At 44.8% G+C, this 21702-nt stretch overlaps 1 protein-coding gene across 2 annotated transcripts; it reads left to right on the top strand.

The window, feature by feature from the left end:
* Positions 1-3876: 3876 nt before the first annotated feature.
* LOC120433479 (CD276 antigen homolog) lies at positions 3877-20286 on the top strand. Of its 2 annotated transcripts, XM_039599746.1 has the most exons (6): positions 3877-4380; positions 6664-7041; positions 7608-7904; positions 8500-8574; positions 19854-20050; positions 20139-20286. In XM_039599746.1, the coding sequence occupies exons 1-5, from the start codon at positions 4296-4298 to the stop codon at positions 19934-19936; spliced, it is 918 nt and encodes a 305-aa protein (XP_039455680.1). In that variant the 5' UTR covers positions 3877-4295; the 3' UTR covers positions 19937-20050; positions 20139-20286. The 2 variants fall into 2 exon arrangements, with proteins under 2 accessions (XP_039455680.1, XP_039455681.1); XM_039599747.1 differs by lacking the exon at positions 19854-20050.
* The last annotated feature ends 1416 nt before the right edge of the window (positions 20287-21702 follow it).

The following is a 21702-nucleotide window of genomic DNA, read 5'->3' as shown; positions in this document are numbered from 1 at the left end:
TAAGGTGTAAGCATCACAGCAGATGCCTTTGTGTCAAAGTAACTGAGGATAAAGCAGTGCTGTCCTTCGCTCTCTTGTCTGATGAACTGGATGCACCTTTGGGACAATGGTGGACTGGTGCCATTTACCTCCAGTCAGTACGTCTCCAGCAGCTCAGATAGCTTTCACAGGACCCTGTTCTTCTGTGGCCTAACAGAGGTGAAGATTGCTGTGGCTGTGGAGTGTGTCGTAAGTGGCCCTGATGAGGAAGTCCAGCCTTGCCTTGTTGATGGTGGCTCACCGCATTAATTTCCATTTACTTCAGAGATGATGAGATCTCCTTCTTGGTGGCTTTGGGCCATATTTATAGTTTCCCCCCATCTTTAGCCAGCTCTGCCAGGTTGAGTGAAACCCACCATCTCTTGGTGTTTCAGCCTCTCTGCGGTCTATTGCTTGGGCTGCATTCCACCTCCATCCTGTACGGACCTGTACGCTGGCATTTTGAATGCCTCGGTCTGCTGACGTGGTGGCTTCAGGACTAATGTCATGGTGATGTCACACAGCTTCAGTGGCTATATGAGGCGATGATATGAGATAAACTGGTAAGACCAAACCTTGACTTTCCCTGACAAGAAGCACAGATCGATCACACCAGCAGCTCCTCCAGCCTTCTCCTTGGACTCAGCTCTCCTCCATGATTTTCTCAGGTGACGTTGTTCCTTTACCAACTGTAGGTGTTCTCTTTCTCGCCATCTGACCTGTATGGAACTCTTCTATCTCATTTCAACTGCAAACTTGGGGTCATTAGCACTGACTGTGATAACTCCTTGTCTGACCTGCTGTTTCAATGCAAGCTCACTGGTACTGGATGCTGCCACACATCTTCACTCACTATGTGTTAACAGACCTCTCTGCACTAAATCACACTTCTTATTAATCTCGGTCTCTCTTCCACAGCATGTTTTTATCCTGTCTTCCATCTCTTCCATCTCTCACCTTGAGGTAGACACTAGAGCAGGGCGATATGGCCAAAAATATTTATCACGATATATATTTGAAAATTTGCGATAATGATATAACTGACGATATAATTGATGCGAGACAAAAGACAAAATACAAAGTACAACTCCAAAAAAACCCAAAAAAGTCCATCCATGTATTTTCACTTAAAGAAGCAGCTGTTTTTAATGTGCATTAAAGCTATATAAAAATTTAACAGTGCAAATGCAAATCCCTTGCTGAAAATTTAACCAAATGACATATCCTGAGCATAACCATGTATAATATCCACTAAAGTTAAAAAGAGGTGCTTTGCAACATTAAACTGCAGTGTGCCAAATAAAAAAGTCAAATATGTATTTTTTGGACCATAAGGTGCACGGGATTATAAGGCATATTAAGCAAAACAAAGCAGTCAGATAAATCAAACTTTATTCATCTCATTCTTCTTGCTTCCTCCACTTCTGTACCATTGATTCATTAATGCTGTATTCTATCACAGCTGCTCTATTCCCATGTTGTTGCAGTATATTAATGACTAACCTCGTATTGTGGATGGATTATCTCAGTTGTTCTCCTGACTGAAGTTTGGTCCGTTTACAGCATCCTGCCATGCGATTGCATTTGTCCCTAACCATCGGGAACCCTCACGTTAACTTTTATCGAGTGGAAAAAAGTTAGCGTTCATCCTCCAGCTTTACTGTAGCTGTGTCCCAAAACGTCGGCTGCATCCTTCTCGGTCTTCGAAGGACCCGGCCCACGTAGACCGCAAAGGCCGGGTCCTCTGAAGACCGAGAAGATCTGTGAAATGGGACGGTCTAGCCTTCAGATTTGCGTCACCGCTGTGTCGGTGGAGTTTAATAAACTCGGCCGTCTGCTCCTTGCTATCTAAAATATAACAGGACACTGGCGTAAATTCTCGACCGTCTCACACTTCTGTTTAATCAGTTTTCTGTTTGACATTTATTCAGCTGTGTGAAAATCCCGGAGGAACCCACCCGATGGATTAATAAAGTTTTATTTAATCTAATAACTTTGATCTCAGCCAAACCGATTTACTCCGGAACAAATAAAACACAGAAAAAAGCCAAACAATTACATTTTGAAGTTATCCGAGTGACTACTCATGTTTAACCTGAGTAGCGAAAGAGCGGGGGTCTGAAAACGATGAAGCCGCGATTCCGCTGCTCTCGCCGGCTCGAGTGACCACTGAACCCCCCGGCTTGCTATCGAGCGGGTGGGTAACAGACGTCTCCGAAAACGTCGGCACACTTTTGCAAATATGTGATGTCTTGATAAACCAAGCAGATATTTGAAGTTTACACAGCTACTTTCTCGCCTGAAAATATGTTAAAAGTTTATTTTGTGACCCAGAAAGATTAATAAGACTAATTTTAAAACTTAGTAGCGGCTGCCATTGTTGGCAGCTGAAATTTGGCTGGGCCGCACTATGAATTCTGGGATATGGTGGGCCACGAAGGACACACCTGACCCACCCTTCAAATTCGGGGAAATGAAGGACGCATTTGTTGGCCGCATTTGAAGGAGTCGATGAAATGGGACAGCCTTCGCCGCCTGGCTGTGACGTAATCGGCCTTCAAATGCGACCTCCGGAGGATGCAGCCGACGTTTTGGGACACAGCTCCTGTTTATATTATGCTAACATAGCTGTGTCGCTAGCGATCACGTAGCACATCATTATATAGCAGCTAGCCCAACTTCAGTAACCCTACAAACGTCACTGCTGTTTAGTTTTCTGTCTTCATTTATGTTGGAAGTGATAGCAGAGCTGTACGTTTGAATGTTTCAGAAATCCCTCAGTCAGAACATGCTATATCATGTTTAGGTGGAAGCTAGCAAGCTAACTTCCTGCTAACTTCTTACTCCGCTAAATGTAATAAATCCTGTTTTCATGGATGCCTGGATGTTAAACTTAATTGTTACACCTGGTAAAGCAGCAACGCTGATCATTTTAATAAAGATGAAAGAATTTAGACAGTTTGTAACTCTCAGTGATGCCGCAGTGTTCGTTTGACTTTGGGACCTGAAGAGGACGGAGTTTAGGACCTGGATTACTCCCAGATTTACAGCACCTTAGACGCCTGCTTGCATGTTCTACAAAAAAAATGTGCTTTGGTGGGTATCTGAAGGACAAACACCAAACCAGTTCCACATCACTGAAGTCGCACCATTTTTACAAAGCAATTCTGGTTCATCCGTTTCACTCAACAATCCGCTTTCCCCATTCTCATTCTCCGTTGCCGCCATGCTTTTTCGGCCATGTGCGTATGAAAACAAAGGCACTGCGCATGCACGTTTTACCCATATTCTATCGCGACATTTTATTTTCTTATCGTTGCCTAAAATTATACCGATATTACCGTGAACGGTATAATATGGCCCAGCCCTAATAGACCCTACAATAACACACATTCCCATGAAGTACCTTTTTTTTTAAATTATATTAATATAGCACAAAGTTCAGTTAGCTCTGCAAAAAAATAGCTGGTAGAAACATCCTTCAAAGAGCTACAAGTTACTTTCTTACTCTGAGTACATTTCATAGCATGTACTTTTAAACTTTTACTTAAAGAATTTAAATCTATATTTTTACCAGAGTATTTTTAACACAATTATTTGTACTTATGACTGAAACTAAGCTGACCATTCAGAGTCTGAGAGTTTAAACCAGCTATGCCACAGTTGTACCATCAGATCAAGTCTTTGTGCTCTTCGGCTTCTTGAATTCGTCAGATATGTTTCAGTTCACATTTGAACTTTCACACAGTCACAAACCACATTCCTGTTTTTTTTTTTTTGCTTTTTTTCTGTGTTCCAGAACAAATATCCACAGTTTCAGGTTCATTTCCTGTCTGATCAGATAGTGGCAACAAAGAAGGAGGTCTGACGGCTATCTGTCGAAACATGTGGCACTCAGACTTCTGCTCTTTGGTTTTCACTCCTCTGGAAGAAAAAGTTTCACCAAGAGTTTCATCCAAGATAAAATGATTTATTCGCATCCTGTAGCTGCCAAGTGTCACACGGACGACCTGTGATGGGAAAAAGAAATCTGTGAGTCGAAGCAAACTGCACTCAAACGGTAACGTGAACATAACCATCGATAACATGTGACCAGAAGCCACAGCGAGAGTCAGAGTGACGTCTGAAAGAGGAAACGGCACCACAGTCTGCTACCTGCTATCAGAGCTGCTATCACTGTTTATGAGAACATTACTGGAGCTTGTAGTTGGAGTGACTTACAGCTAAATGGTGCTTTATCAGGATGCGGTGCCCGAGTATCCACTGATGGACTGATCATGCTGCAGACATCGATCGAGTCTCACCAAAGCTTTTTGTTCTCCCTGCGGAGGGCGATGGAGTTTCTGCTCCTGATCTTTCTCTGTAAGTGTGATCATCGCTTCTCTCATTTTGGTTTGTGCCAGTGTATTTTAATAAACCTTTTAAAGTTATTATTATTTTCCAAATAACAGTTGCAAAGAGCTTTGAAGAGAAAGAATATAAGTCATCATTGTTTAAAATGGCCTTTTTTAAATTAACATTTTGTGTTATAGTTCGTTATCTATAATTCAGTGTAGATAGCATACAGACAGCATTAAAGTGTTGTAGTACTTTGGGCGGGGCCCTTTAATTTGGTGGCTTGTTGTACCAACCTGTAGTACTGAAATATAAATTTGTGGTTACGCCTCACTGAAACAGTGAGTCAGACTATTCACAAACACCTGACGTGAAATACAAACTCACACACAACAACACTCAAACACCAAAAAATCTCAGAATCTCAGACAGCAGAATACTCTCACACTGTTGTACTACAACCACAAAGCAGCAAAGGATGAGAGGCTACAGCGACAGCGACCAAACTCCCACAGAGGAAGTCAACATCTGGGCTGGTCTGTGCTCCACCCAGGAAAAAAACTCCCAGGGATAACCTCCTGGTCCTGTACTCCAGCGAGCACACTCAGTCCATTCACTCAATGACGCTTTTAAACTCATTTCAGCTTTTCATGACTTACAACATCAGCACACGTTACCATAGTAACACACAGCTACAGGTGCTACCTGTGCTAACACTGCTAGCCACTAACATGCTGTTATTAGTAATACAATAATACACTGACTCTGACAGAAACAGTTTGAAACAAATACATTTTAAATAATTAATCTCAAAGTATTTATCACCTTCAAACCGAACTCTGAATTCACCAACAGGAACGTATTCTTCAGTATTCTTTTTTTTTTTTTTGTCTGTCCCATTTGGTTCTTTAGCCGTCAGAATTGTTGTCTGAAGACCAACAAGGATACCAAATGGATTTATTTTGCCAAATGGATCATCATGGCCTTGCCGTATTGGTCCATTTGATCAACATTTGTTGTTATCATTTATTTTATTTTATTTTATTTTCAGTTGTTACAGACGGGACAGACATGACTGAGGGATAGGAAAGGGAGAAAGAAAGATGAAGGAAAAGAAAAACAGAAGGGAAGAGGGACAGTGAGAAAGGGCACTTAAAAAGAGAAAAAAAAATCTCCTGGATCACCTGTTGAGAGAAAAAGAAGAGAAAACAAGCAAAAAACCCCCAAAACAGAGCAACATACTAAACACAACACCATCACGTTAATCTAGCTAAGTGTAAACAGCAGTAAATACTAAATATTGAATGTTGTTGTGTAGCAAGCAGGGACGACAGCGCACATTGTGCTTGGAAATAGCAGCCAATAAAGGTGTAGTTTATGTCTATGAACAGTGAACACCCGTGTGCACACCTGTGTGGATCAGCGCGCTTGTACTCAAAAGGTTTCCCCATGTAACGGTCTGCTAGAGGGTGTAGAGGGCCATAGCCCCGTCCCCCAGGGCATGAAGCGGGCATGGAGGAGATCCAGGCTCCAGACATCCAGAGGCCCCAGAGTGCGAGAGCCCAAGGAGGACCACCGGAGGGGCATCTGTGCCACCCTCCTGGGAAGAGCTGAGGAGAGCCCCAGATGAGGGGTCACCCAGTAGTCACGGAGCAGAAGCCAGAGGGGGCTGCACTGGCGTGCCCGCCGGCTCTACCGGCAGCCATCTGTGCCAGAGTGAACCGAGCCACAGGCCCAGAGACCGGAGGCCCAAGGGCCCCCTTTGCCCCGGAAGAGGGCTGACTGAGCAACAGGCACCAGGCCCCGCCAAGTAGTCACCGGAAGTGAGCTGGTACATACCATCTTCAGTATTCTTACAGTTCTCACCCTGCTCGTTTGCTGTACATCTGTTGGGTTTCTCTCCACATCTCGTTTGGTTGCTCTCTACGAGGTCAACTTCACACCCCGCCCCACAATTCCCTGGTTGGTGCAAAATTGGACAACAAGCAATACCAGTAAACAAACTTCAGACTGACAGTCTGCTGCTCAGCAGGTAAGGCAGCAGACTGTGCACGTCAGTGAACATTTTAAACTATTCTCTCATTCTTTCAGTCACTTATGGTCTGGGCGACATTTCAATTAACAGGAAAAGACTGGAAAAGCTTAAATGTACAAAGTTAGTTTCCATCATGTTAGCAGTGAGCATTAAAGGCCTTTGCGACTCTGCTTTAGCCTCATGGGGTCAGGTGAACTTTGACCTGTGCCTGTTTTTGATGAATGTGCTGAATTTGCTCGTTTGGATTGAATGAATCTTTTTGTCTTTCGTCACAGTTCTCCTTGCACCTCTGCTGCTGCCAGCCTCGTGCCAAACCGTCAATGGAAGCATTGGAGAGACGCTCCTTTGGCCGTGCATGCACAAACTTACTAAGAAGTTTGTCCGTGAGCAAACTTACATCTACTGGCAGGGGATGGACGGCAGCAGTAATCCCACAGTGGCCCACGTCTATGTGAAGGGAGAAGAAGAGTTTCTTTATCAAAGCTCATCCTTTCAGAACAGGACTGCAATCTTCTTTTCTCAGTTAGAGGATGGAAATTTCTCTCTCCTGATTAAAAACCTGATGCTGGACCACGATCGGACCTTCATTGAAGTTGTTTTTATTTCAGATGACTCAAAGGAGAATATCTGTCAGAAGACCCTGCATGTGGCAGGTCCGCATACTTCTCTCTTCTGCAAAACAAAAACCGATTAACATTTCTGTTTTATTCCTCAGCAAAACCAGCTAAAGTAAAATATTAGATACTCATGTTCCAGGAAGGTTTGGACAACATAAAAAAATAATAACTAAGAGCTAAAAACTAAAGTGTAATCTGATCTCTAGACTCATTGATGTCCTTCTTCCTCACCATCAATTTGGACTCAAACACAGGTGTAAAATTCCAGGTGGAGGCAGGTGGGGTGAACAGTGCACGCTGTTACATGTTACATTATGTTGAAACCAAAGATTGACCCACAAATAATTGAAAAGGTACAAAATTGACCAGAAATGAAGAGAATGACGTGTCTTATACTCTGTGTTTCCTGTGAAAGGACCAGACTGGGTTTGGAAGCTTGGATGTTTTTGTGAACTACAGACGTCTGTGGGTCTTCAGCCTGTGATGACCCACAGAAGCCGTTAACTCCTGTGGGTCATCACAGGCTGATAAATTACTCACGTGCACAAACACATTTGTACAGTCCAAGAAATCCTGCTAAACTACCTGTGACTTGTTTCCAGCGGTCTTCCAGGAACCAAACATCGAGCTAAGCCAGGCCTCAGCAACCTGCAGCACGGCGGGGGGCTATCCTGAACCTGAAGTGATGTGGCTCTCCACAGACAACCAGGGAAATGAAGCCATCCTGGAGCCGCTGGAAGTAAAGATTGATAACAACACCAGGAATGGAACATTCAGCGTCTTCAGCAAAGCCAACATCAGCGGATTAAAAACTGTAACGTGCAGAATTTGCAATCCCACTTCGGGCGAATGTCAGACAACAACCAAAGACGTCTCACCTGCCGGGACTTTGTTTACAGGTACTTAAAAGCCAGTAATATCTCACTGTTATAGTCACAGGGACCACAAAACACCAGCTCAGGTCACAGAGTGTAACCATCTGCCAAACGTTATTTATTCTTATTGTACATTTTTATTAGATATAATAATCTTTACATTCATGTTAGATCTGTTCTAATACCAGCTTGTGTAAAGATGTAAACCAGGGGTGTCCAACTCCAGGCCTCGAGGCCCAGTGTCCTGCAGGTTTTAGACGTGTCCGACACAGCTGATTCAAATGGCTAAATGACCTACTCAACATGTCTTGAAGTTCTCCAGAGGCCTGGTAATGAACTACTCATGTGATTCAGGTGTGTTGACCCAGGGTGAGATCTAAAACCTGCAGGACACCGGCCCTCTAGGCCTGGAGTTGGACACCCCTGATGTAGACTCACTAACAATAACAGTGATATTCTCCTGTAGGGCATCAGGATAATCTGATCAAATGTTTCTAGAAGGCTCAGTCATCTTTGTTTCTTCTGCTGTGTCCTCAGAGCAGAACAAGCCTCTGCCACACTGATAGACATGTGATCAGTAAAACTAACACCACACTCTTTTTATTGTGTTTTTTTAAAGGTGGAATAGCTGTCATCGTCATCGTTGCCTTCATCGTGGGGATTATCAGCATCGCTCTTTGTGTGATCTGTCAATGTGAGTGATGATTAATATGTGATATAAATGCTTCTGTGCTGAGTCAGTATTATTTGAGTTACAGCCGAGTGTAACGTCTGCTTCACAAAGACAGAAAACAGGAGTCAGATCTGCAGGTTTCACTACGTTCTTAAAAAGCTTTTAGCTTCTGTGTTTTAGGTGAACGTTTGCAGTCTGTCTGCAGCGCTCACGGTGTAACAGTCACCCAAGAGCAAGGCACCAGGAATCAGAGGCAGTATTTTAACCCTTTAACATCCACCAGGGTAGTGGTGCTTCATTTAGGGTGGGGTTTAAATCAAATCAAAATCAAATCACCTTTATTGTCACGTCACATGTGCAGGTACACTGGTACAGTACATGCGAGTGAAATTCTTGTGTGCAAGCTTCACAAGCAACAGAGTTGTGCAAAATACAATAACGTGCAACAAGCAAAATATAAAAATGGTTAATCTAAAAAGTAATAAATATATGTACCATATATAAAGGTATATACATTACTGAATGTGTGTACTAAATATGTTTTTCTACGTGTGTGTGTGTGTGTGTGTGTGTGAGTGTGTATATACATGTTTTACAAATGAAATAGAGTAAACAATAAAATAAGATATATAAAATATAAAATATACAGAGGTTGGTAGTTGGACATGTGCAAAACAGTGGCATTAATGTACAGTATGGAGTGCATAATGTTGAAGTTCCAGTAGTGAAGGTGAGGTGTCTATGACGTGTTCAGCAGTCTGATGGCCTGGTGGAAAAAGCTGTCTCTCAGTCTGCTGGTACGGGACGGATGCTGCAGAACCTCCTTCCTGATGGAAGTAGTCTGAACAGTTTGTGGCTGGGGTGACTGGAGTCCTTGATGATCCTCCCGCTTTCCTCAGGCACCGCTTCCTGTAGATGTCTTGGAGGAGGGAAGCTCACCTCAATTATCCGTTCAGCACACCGCACTACTCTCTGGAGAGCTTTGCGGTTGTAAGCGGTGCTGTTGCCATACCAGGTGGTGATGCATCCAGTGAGGATGCTCTCAATGGCACAGCGATAGAAGGTCCTGAGGATGCGGGGCTCATGCCGAATCTTTTCAGTCTCCTGAGAAAGAAGAGGCGCTGCTGCGCCTTCTTCACTGTCTTGTTTATGTGTACTGACCACGTAAGATCCTCAGCCAGATGTACACCAAGGAAGCGGAAGCTGCTCACTCTCTCCACAGCGGCGCCGTTGATGGTGATGGGGTGTGTACTCCTCTGCACCTCCGGAAGTCCACTATCAGCTCCTTTGTCTTTGTGACGTTGAGGGTGAGATGGTTGTCTTGACACCAGTGGGTCAGGGCGCTGACCTCCTCCCTGTAGGCCGCCCTCATCACCGTTGGTGATAAGACCCACCACTGTAGTGTCGTCCGCAAACTTCACAATGATGTTGGAGCTGTTAGTGGCCGTGCAGTCGTAGGTAGAGTGAGTAGAGGAGAGGGCTCAGTACACACCCCTGTGGAGCACCAGTGTTCAGTGTGATGGGGATGAGTGGTGCTGCCCAGTCTGACCACTTGGCGTCTGTCAGACAGGAAGTTAAGGATCCAGCTGCAGAGGGAGCTGCTCAGTCCTAGATCCTGCAGTTTCCTGTCCAGCTTCGAGGGAACGATGGTATTGAATGCTGAGCTGTAATCTACAAACAGCATTCTCACATACGTGTCTCTCTTCTCCAGGTGTGACAGGGCAGCATGGAGTGTCAGGGCTATGGCATCATCAGTGGACCTGTTGTGGCGGTATGCGAACTGTAGAGGGTCCAGTGAGTCGGGTAGTGCAGAGCAGATGAAGTCCCTGACCAGCTTCTCGAAGCATTTGCTCACGATAGGGGTCAGGGCTACAGGTCGCCAGTCGTTCAATGAGGAGATGGTGGAGGATTTGGGTACAGGGACGATGGTGGCCATTTTGAAGCAGGCTGGGACTACAGACAGAGAGAGGAAAGGTTGAAGATGTGTAAACACTCCAGCCAGCTGAGCCGCGCATGACTTGAGGACGCGGCCGGGAATCCCGTCCGGACCAGTAGCTTTGCGTGGGTTCACTCTCCTGAAGTACTTCCGGACATCCTCCTCAGACACAGTGTGCGCACTGACGTCATCCGCGGTGCGCACACTGGAGTGTTTACACACATCTCCAGCTTCCTTTTGCCTGTGTGCAGCAGGTTTTACAGAAAAAACGTCTGATGTCCAAAATGGACGAGGCTTTAGTTGAAAAGTAAGATCCTCTAGTTTCTACAAGTCACATGTGGTTAAAACTAAACCTAACCCTAACAGGTTAGCTGTGACCTGCTGAGAGGTGGACTGGAGGCAGTGTTGTTTCCTTGGATTAGGTATGCAGAGGGGCAAGTCCAGAAAAGAGTCTGAGAGTTCATACATGAAGAACCTAAATGCTAATACATAAGCAGCCATTTCAACAGGTCTGCAGGTCCTGAAAAGAAAAAGACTTTAGCGCTTTTTCAAAGCTCTGTGTCCACAGCACGAGTCAGCACAGTTAAGATTGGTTACTAGCTGGTACTCGTTATTCACGGTGCAGCAACTAAAGCTAATGTGACAGTAGGGAGCAGGGACACAGGCAGAATACACCAGTTCAATTCAGTTTTATTTGTATTGCATCACAAAAGCAGTTGCCTCAGAGCACCTGCTGGAGTACCTGAGAGATTCTGGGAGAGAGAAGGTGTGGAAGTTAGATGCACCTGTTCAGGTCCAACAGTCTGTCATACAAAGTGTTAGGAAACAGTAAAAGTGTGGCGTCTCCTTTGTGAGCCTGAATGTGACACTGGATGAGAGAACTTTTCCACCTTGTGCTTACAGACACAATCGTATTCACCCATAAACACAGTTTGTTGGATGTTTAGGAAAGTTTTAGTCTTCGGTGTTCAACTCACTTCTTTCCTGTTAATGAAAAACTTTCTTTTGTTTCTCTGATTGAACAAAAACAAGTAAATGGAAGAAGAACCTCCACAGGATGAAGGTGTTCCTGTTTGACTGTGCTGTGTTTGAGCAGATGGGCGTTAGAGGAACTCATGTTTTTGGACATGGACACCAACGTGAACACGGATGCTGGAGCCTTATTTCTTTTATTTATCGTCTCTTATTGACAGTATGACATCTTAATGAACACTGACAGGAGAAATGTTTCTCAGTTCCAGCTCCACATTGAGCAGGATGCCGGGTCCTTCTGAATCAGCTGACTCTCCTTTTACCATAACTTTAGAGGATTAAGTGAAGCCACACAACACTTTACTTCATGCTATAAATTTTTAAAGTGGCAGACTGCAGCCGACTTGTTTTCTGTCAGGAGTCGTCGGGAGAGTGGAGCAGGAAGCATTGTCAGCAGGAGGAAGGACCGTCCACCGTGCGCTCGGCTGTTTGTTTGGGACTGAAACAGGAAGTGATCGGGTTTTGGAAGCAGCCTGCTGGGACTGACTGATGGTGCAGAGCAACAAAGACAGGACTGCGCAGTGACCAACATCCCATGTTATGACTGTTTCTGCAGGACGTGTCCTTTTCTAAAGTCCACCTTTTACCCAGAGTTTATGACTGACATCTTCTTATTACAGCCAGAAGAAGGTCAGCCCGTCTAATGCTGTGCAATACGGAAAGTATTAGTCATTAGCAGTGTTGGGCAAGTTACTTTGAAAATGTAATTAATTATAGTTACTAGTTACTTCATCAAAAAAGTAACTGAGTTAGTAACTGAGTTAACTGATTCTAAAAGTAATTAGTTACTTGAAAAGTAACTTGTCAGGGTTCCTGGGTTGTTGACCCAGTGCTTTCAGTTTTGTCACGTTTTGTTTCTGTTGCCATATCAATGTTCTCACTTCCTGCTTTTCCTGTGTCAGCTCGTCTCTTGTGTCATTAGCCAGATTATGTTCAGCTGTGTACTCACCGGTCTCTCATTATCATCCTCATCAGTCTGTGTATTTAAGTCCTCTGTTTCCACTCATTCACTGTCGTGTCATTGATGTTATATTGTCGTTTCCGCCCGCGTTCAGTTCAGCCAGCCATTCAGTCTTTCAGCCAGTCAGTCCTTTCGTTCCTGCCCTGTTCATCCACGCTTCATAATAAACCATCTTCAGTTCTTCACTATCCACGAGTCCTGCGTTTGGGTCACTTCCTCGCCTCCACACGACACAAATCCTGACAGAATGACACGACCCGTGCCAAGAAGACACGCTTTTGACCCAGCGGACTCCGACCTTTTCGAGCGGCAGGAGGCAGCGCTCTCCATTTGGGCAGAGAAGCTCAGGTGGAAACAGCGGCTCTTCTCAGAGAGGGAGCACGTCTTTGAGGGGACTCGTCTGGCTCTGGGCGTATCACTCACCCAGTCATTATTTCCACTCCGGTCAGTCAGCCTACACCCACACCTGTGCCAGCTCCCAGGACGAGGGCAGCTGTGACCCAGTCTACCTCCACACCCGCTCCTGTTTCTCGGGTGGGGGTGACTGGTGTCCAGCCACCTCCCGTGCCGGTCCAAGCGCCCAGGCTGAGGGCAGCCAGAACCCAGCCTGACCTCCCTAGAGGCTCAGAAGAGTTAGCCTCTCCACCTGTCAGTCCACCACTTCATCCACCTCCTGATCCAGCTTTTCACGACCTCGCACTATCCCTGGTTAGGCTAGCTGAGGTGTCCCCTGCCCAGGCACCAGCTTTACTAGCCCAGGCTGTAGCTCTGTCTCCTTCACTAGCTCAGTCGCTAGCTCAGCCATTAGCCACACCAACCTCAGCTCACTCCTTAGCCTTGCCAACCTCTGTTCATTCCTTAGCATCCCCAGTCCAGTCAGTTCACTCGCCTGCTGTTCAGCCTACAGTTCAGTCTCCTGTAGCTCAGTCACCTGCTCTCCAGTCTGCTCCTGTCCAGTCAGTCCAGTCTGCTCCTGTCCAGTCAGTCCAGCCTGCTCCTGTCCAGTCAGTCCAGCCTGCTCCAGTTCAGTCTCCTCCTGTCCTCCAGTCGCCTGTAGTTCAGTTTCCTCCTGTCCTCCAGTCGCCTGTAGTTCAGTCTCCTCCTGTCCTCCAGTCCCCTGTAGCCCAGTGTCCTGTTCCTCAGGCCCCTATAGCTCAGTCTCCTGTCCTCCAGTCGCCTGCCCTCCAGCCTGTCCAGTCTGTTGTCCAGTCTTCTGTAGTCCAGTCAGTTCAGTCTGTCATCCAGTATCCTGTAGTTCAGTTGCCCGTTGTCCAATCTCCTAATCAGTCTCTGGCCCAGTCACTCATCCACCATCCTGTTCAGTCCCCGGACATGCAGCCACAGCATCCAGAGCCAGCTGTGAGCTCTCCCGCTCCCCAGCCAGGGGCTTCCGCGCCCGCTGGCCCGGCCGCTCCCCAGCCAGGGGCTTCCGCACCCGCTGGCCCTGCCTGTCTCCAGCCAGGGACTTCCGCGCCCGCTGGCCCTGCCTGTCTCCAGCCAGAGGCTTCCATGCCTGCTGGCCCTGCAGCTGTTGCTCCGTCACCGCCGGCTCCCGCGCCGTCGCCTGGTCCAGCTTCTGCTTCACCTGGTCCAGCTTCTGCTTCGCCTGGTCCAGCTTCTGCCTCTGCGTCAGCCTCGCCTGGTCCTGCGGCTGCCACTGGCCGCCGCCGTCTTCCTCGCGGCCGCCCACCAGATCGCCTCCAGTATCACAGCCGGCCACGTGGCCGCCCACCAGAACTTTCTCGGCTCAGCCACTGGCCACGTGGCCAACTATTGCATTACTTAAAAAAAAAGTTTAACCCTCTGGGGTCCAGGGTATAATTGGCCATTTTTAACCACTTTTGATTTCCCCTCCACATTTCACCTTTAAAAACTGTTTATTTGCCTTGTTTGGTATCATCCTTTTCAGCACAACCTCACGTGTCTGAATTTACAGTTATGTTTTCATTTTGACATACTGTATTAACACAATTGATCTAAAATCAGACAAAAAACATAAAATCCGAGTAGAAAAAGTTAAATTTTTTACTGTAACAACCACAAACATGTTTATTGAATCATATTTCATAACTTTAAATGCAAATATAAATTGTCAGTTTTAAAATCCTATGCACAAGTTTTGCAAATGTCACTAGAGACTTTAAGTAATTCGGTTTCTGTTGAGTGACTTTTACGGAAACCTGACTGAAATTTGTCATAAATTTCATGTTTTTCTAAAAAAGTGGTAAGTTGATCTGCAACTACTTTTTCCAGAATTTTTGATAATAATGGAAGCTTAGAGATAGGCCTATAATTCTTAAGCTGAGTTGGATCCAAACTGCTCTTTTTTAATATTGGCTCAACAACAGCATGCTTACAGAACCTAGGAACCACACCTGTTAAAAGAGAGGCATTGCATATCTCTACAATAGAGGGGCCAATGACAGAGAGAGCATTTTTGAAAAGCCCAGCAGGTAGAATGTCATTTGCACAAGTGGTAATTTTCATTTTATCCACCAGGAGTGAAAGGTCATGTATGTTCATTGGGTTAAACACTGACAGTAAATGAGGGGGAGGTGGCCCAGAGACACAAACAGATGATATTGAAGAACCAATGCTCATACGGACATGATCAACTTTATCCACAATGTGTATGTGGATAAAGTAATGTGTATGTGTTAGTCCCCTACGGGGACTAACACATACACATTACATTACATTACATTACAAAGAAATTCAGAAACTCATCACTCTCAGATATAGAGGTCACGGGTACTGGGTGGACCACGGGGGAAACAATAGAGTTTATGGAGTCAAACAGTACCTTGGAATTTCTCTTACTTGATGAGATTAACTGAGAAAAATATCCTGATCTGGCTGTTTTTATGGTTTCATGTAAGGAAACCCAAAGTTCCCTAAGGTGGAGCCTGTGAACTTCGAGTTTAGTTGATTTCCAAAGGCGTTCTACTTTTCTACAGATTCTATTGACCTTCCTGACGTCATCATTTATCCATGGATGAGCTCTTTTTGAGGCAGCAATGACAGATTTCATAGGTGCCACTGAATTTAAAATCTCCAAGCAGTGATTGTTAAAACACTGTGTAGCAGCATCAGCATCAGTGCAGCCACTGATCACATGAGGGTCCAACATATTAGAAAACTTCAAAGCAACATCCTGATTTATGAACCGCTTATGGAACATGAGATTAGAAGGTGGTGTGTACAGAGGGAACTAAGACTAAAAGTAACACAGGAATGGTCACTCACTTGTATGTCCTTAACACAGACATTAGTTATGTCTAAGCCAAGGGAAAACACAAGGTCCAAGGTGTGGCCTTTAACATGGGTGGGTCCAGAGACATGGTGAATAAAATTAAAAGAGTCTGTAATGGATAGAAAGTCAGAGGCCATGCTACAGCTAAGATCATCCACGTGGAGGTTGAAATCCCCAATCATTAAGACTTTCTCCAGTTTAATAATGGAAGATAAAAAGTCCGTAAAATCTTGAATAAAAACACCAGCGGGGCCGGGAGGGCGGTAAATTAAAACACAATAAAATATATCTGAAGAACCAACCTTAAGAAGTTGAGACTCAAAGGAAGGGAAAAACTCCATAGTCCTGCAAGTCCTCCAAGTCCATAGTCCTGCAAGCGAGATTGTCTCGGTGAACAGTGACCAGACCACCACCACGACGGTCCAAGCGCGGAGTCCCGATGAAGCGACAGCCGACCGGGCGGAGTTCATTAAGGTGGACAAATTCATTCTCCCGCTGCCAAGATTCCGTGAGAAACATGAAGTCCAGACTATTACTGCTAAAAAAGTCATTCAGTACAAATGATTTGTTGGCTATGGAGCGAGCGTTTAGGAGAGCAATCCGAAGCGGAGGTGACAGGCTGACGTCATCAACGGCTGATTGACGGGGAATTGACAGCAGACACCTGGAAAGAGGATGTAGTCTCCCGGTACCCCAAGGTGAAAACATCCCGCATCTCCAGACAAGACGCCGATCCAGGTAATCGTTCTGTTCGCCCGTGATGAAAAGCCGAGTAGGCGGTAACCGATCGGCCTTATCCGCGTCCTGGAGGGGAACCGGTACCAAATACCGGAGACGTTCTCTACCATGGAGCGGAGGAAATCCCCTCTGTCAGGCGCGTTTCCTTTTAGCCTGGACACCAGACCTACAGCCCCTTCTAGACGATCTCCTTAACCTTGTTTTTGCTCCTGGGTTATTGTTTGGAGCTAAGAACAGGTACCGGTAGTCGGGAGAGGAAGGAGGGCAGACAAACGGCGGAGGGGGAAAGCCTGGTGGTAGCTCTGCCAGCTGTCAAAAGTTTTTTCCATACATATTTTGATACTCAACAATGTATGTGAACTGTAGATCCGAGTAGCAAATAGACCTTCATGATATAACACAGATGAGATGACAAGATAAAATACAATATACTGAAGCAGTCGACGAAAACCCAGAGCAGCAACAGGGGCCAAGCCGAACACAGGCGCCATGTTGCTTATAACTCCCACAGACAGAGAGTCTCCAAATGTCATGTTTCCATATCATTTTTTGATTGGTCGACATGGTGCATTTTTCCACCAACACGAACGGGCTGTTTTTTGTTTTGTTTTTTTTATTTTCTGCTCATAAGCAGAGAGTGCTCGCTGCGCTGTCCTTAGACGTAAACGTGACGAAACTATTCAGGAAAAAACGCTGCGTATATATTGTTTATCATGACTCTGGTTTTACGTGGCCTATCAACACAATTTAAAAACTGGTATATATCACCTTGTTGCTTTGGCATCTTAAAGTGGTCATGTGATTGGCTTACCACGACTGCTTTATTCTTCCTCAGTCAAACAGCAGCACTCATGCCATTGTTTTGCCCCCTGAGCTCCAGGTGTTGTGCCAGAAAGTGATTTCCGTCCGCGGGAGCGCGCAGCTGCTTAAAGCTGTAGCGTCCAGATTACTTACAGCTACTTCCGTGCAGCTGATATAAGATGCAGTAAGCTGAAGACAGCTTCAACCGTCTGTTTGTTGAAAAATAGTAACGCGACTGCATTTTCTTGTTAGTAACGGTAACGGCGTTGTAACGATAGAAATAGTAATTAGTTAGATTACTCGTTACTGAAAAACTTTAGTAACGCTGTTACCTGTAACGCCGTTTATTCCCATAACTGGTCATTTACAGGTATTTTTCTGTACTTCTTAACTACTGCAATGCATTGTGGGAGCAAGAACCCCAGGAGGAGGGCAAAGTAAGAGCAAGAGCAGCCATTAGACCATTAGGCTGCCTTCACATTACTGTGGTAAATATTAAACTTTAATATTTTTTATTAACATAATGTTTTTCAAAACAGTCAATGATTTTGTTTAGAAAGAATTGTTAATTTATTTGTTAACTGGTGTCCACTGTATCCAGATAAGTCAGGAATATTTTGCTGACTTACTTTGAAAATAATCGTTATTTAAACTTTCCATTTTAGTTAATATTACAATTATCTTTCGCTATGATACTAGGTTTGGCTTCCAGTGGCTGGACGAGTTTTCATAAATACTATCCGTGATGGGTTTGTCTGGCACAGACCCACTGCTGGAACGCCAAGACAATTCTACTACAACAGCAAAAGCAAGACGCAAGTCACCAAAGTTCTTTGTGTTGCTTGTGCACGAGGGAGAGAACTGTGACGAGCGCCATTCCTTCCACTCGAACCCTAGTCGCTCTCAGCCCGCTTCCCCCGTAGCACTGTCCTTTATTGAGGTTACATGAATATGCATAAGTTCATTAACATATGACGTCTTACACAGACATACATGTGAACAAAGAATACCTTGTCTGTGTGTACGTATAGGCGTGTGTGTGTGTGTGTGTGTGTGTGTGTGTGTGGGGTCAAAGTATGACCCTGTGAAGACTCCCCAGACCTGCTGGTACCAGGAGTGCAGCGGTCCACCTAAACAAAAGGCACTTATACTTAAGAAGATACAGAGTAGGTGTCCTCCCTTAGTATAAATCAGTAAGAGAAGGTACGACCTCTCTCATGACCTTAAGATGTGTGTGTATGCCAGAGTGCTCTGGGAGGCACACAGAGTCTTTGCAGACTGCTAAGGATCAGACCTCTATGATTATACAATCGATTATAAAACTCTAAGCATATATGAGTATATATTTCTAAGCATAAATGACAATCCAACAATATAAACCTAACAATCCGGTCTATAAGTCTGACGTAAATTTCTGTTTCCGCATCCGCTTCTGGTCCCAAAGTCAAACGATCACTGAGAGTTAAAAACTGTCTAAATTCTTTCATCTTTAATAAAATGATCAGTGTAACAATTAAGTTTAACATCCATGAAAACAGGATTTATAAAGTTTAACAGAGTTAGAAGTCAGCAGGAAGTTAGCTCGCTAGCTTCCACCTAAACATGATATAGCATGTTCTGACTGAGAGATTTCTGAAACAGTTCAAACGTACAGCTCTGCTATCACTTCCAACATAAATGAAGACAGAAAACTAAACAGCAGTGACGTTTGTAGGGTTACTGAAGTTGGGCTAGCTGCTATATAATGATGTGCTACGTGATCGCTAGGTACGCTAGCTATGTTAGCTATGTTAGCATAACATAAACACAGTAAAGCTGGAGGATGAACGCTAACTTTTTTCCACTGATAAAAGTTAACGTGAGGGTTCCCGATGGTTAGGGACAAATGCAATCGCATGGCAGGATGCTGTAAACGGACCAAACTTCAGTCAGGAGAACAACTGAGATAATCCATCCACAATACCAGGTTAGTCATTAATATACTGCTGCATGGGCTGGGCTGTAGTTACATGTAAGGGTTTAAAACTGAGCTTTAAAATGAACAGTGGTGATAAAAACCGAGAGAAGCCGACAGTGATCACTGACTGTTTTTAGGGGCTTGTTCAGATAAAATAGAACAAGATACAAAACATGTTAAAAACACAACAGCCTTAATAAACACACAGTAGTTTGGACCTGGAAGCAGGCTCATCATCACTTAAAGACCAGATAGCGGTGTTGCCAACTTAGCGACTTTGTCGCTATATTTAGCGAGTTTTCAGACCCCCTTAGCAACTTTTTTTCTAAAAAGCGCCTGGTGAAAGATCTGGCGACTTTTTCTGTTGTTATTGGAGACTTATGATGACTTGAAAGTACCTATCGCTCTTACTCTCAACAAACAGCAGGTGCTGCCGTGGGCACCTCGCCTGTGCCAAAGCTGTCACGGACCTGGTTCCAGGGACTCGGGGTCCGTGAGCAGTGTGGACTACTACTATTATTATTATTATTGTTATTGTTATTATTATTATTACGATGATGATGATGATGGTTGTGTCTTCTGCACTGCTGCTGTCCTATGTTCCGTGTTTGTGTACTGTCAGGTGTGTATGGGTGTGTGCGTGTGTGTGAGGGTGCGGTCGTGGCAGGCACTATCAGGCCTGGTGGGTGTGGCCCTGCCAGCTGACCGGTCACACCTGGGAATCTCCACACACACCTGGCGCCGATCAAGCCTTGTCAGAGGAGCTTCAAAACAGTGTGGCTGAGAGCTCCTCAACGCTGGATCATTGAGTGACTTCCCGTCAGTCTTAGTTTAATGTGCAGGGTTAGTGCAAGTCTGCCGTTAGGTTTTGTACTCACAGCTGCCTTTTGTATGTGTGTTTCCCCAGGAGGAATTGTGGCGACCAGGAGGCAGCACACGGACAGTACACAGGGAACGAAGACAGAGCACGGAGCACGGGATAAGGGAGAAGACACGGAACAGGAGTCGGGATCGCTCTGGGGATTTATTGTTGTTTGGATTTACACCACTGTAAATAAACGCACTGCCTTCATCATCAAGTCCTGCATTTTGGGTCCTCATTCCTCACATCCCCACGGTCTGCAGACCGTGCCAAAGCGCTCACAGGCAGCGGGTAGTCCTCACGGAGCAGTCGCCCCCTAGCTGATGTCAGAGCAGGAGATAGTCACCCTTACACCTACAAAGTGCAAATGTATTGCAGCAGTAAATGTACATTTTCTTTGTCTAAAATAAATCAATGCACTAAAATACATCATTCCCATCATTGAAAACTTAGAAATCAGATATCCTTGCAGGGCCTTAAGTCCATCTTGTACATCCGATTTCGACTGAAGCTGTCTGGTGAGGCTTGCTATGTCCATTTTGTTTGTTAATGGTTAAAAATGTTCTTCTTTTACTGTTACTTTTTATGGATCACAAGGTTTAAAACTACTTAAAAAGACACAAACACACACAAAGTAACTCCGCCAGAGTGCTTATATTGCGGGTCACTTTTGCCGGTCCCAAGTCCAGATAAAGGAGCAGGGTTGGAATTGTGACATTTAAAAAGCAATAATTGCTAAAAGAAATTTAATTTGTAGTTCTAAACATATTCTAAATACTTTTGGGTGTTTTTTACTCACTTTAGGACTCTTCCACAATGTTATTTCTCACTCCTACAGCATCTGTTACAATTATGTGGGCATGACAAATTATGCAAATTAGGCGATGATGTCATTTAAGAATAAGAATAAGAACAACTTTATTTATCCCGAGGGAAATTCTTTTGTCCTGTACATGCTCAAAGCAGCAGGAGAGACAGAGGAACAGATGAATAAGATATAAGATATACAATATATACAATAAGAATAGTGTACAGTAATATACAGTAGTAGGATAGTGCAAGACATGGTATCAAATAACTCTAACGAAGTAATATACATAACTATATCCTGGTGAATAAATAACTTAACTATCAGTGCAGGTGGTTCTAGAAAGTGACAAAGTATTGTGCAATAGAATAAAGGGAGTAGCAGCATATGATGGGGGGATGAAACAAATATTCAATAAGTACTCTTGGGTAATATTGCACGGTCTGGGAGGGAACAGAATAACATTGGTAATAGTCTCAGGAGAATCACCTACAGAGTGAGGAAGAGTTATACAGTCTTATTTCCACCGGTACAAAGGATTTCCTGTGGCGGTCAGTTCTGCATTTCGGGGCAATGAGTCTTTTGCTGCGTTTGCTCCGATGGTCCATCATGGGGGCGTGCATGGGGTGGGAGGGATTGTCCATGATAGAAAGAAGCTTTTTTAGCATTCTCCTCTCAGACACCTCCTCCGGGTTCTCATGTCTGACACCCAGGACAGAACCAGCCTTTCTAATCGGTTTGTTCAGCCTGTTGGCATCAGCTGTCTTCACCCCACTTCCCCAGCACACAGCTGCAAAGAAC

Source organism: Oreochromis aureus, linkage group 16 (assembly GCF_013358895.1).
Source record: "Oreochromis aureus strain Israel breed Guangdong linkage group 16, ZZ_aureus, whole genome shotgun sequence".
NCBI lineage: Eukaryota > Metazoa > Chordata > Actinopteri > Cichliformes > Cichlidae > Oreochromis > Oreochromis aureus.
This window is presented reverse-complemented; position numbering and strand designations above follow the sequence as displayed.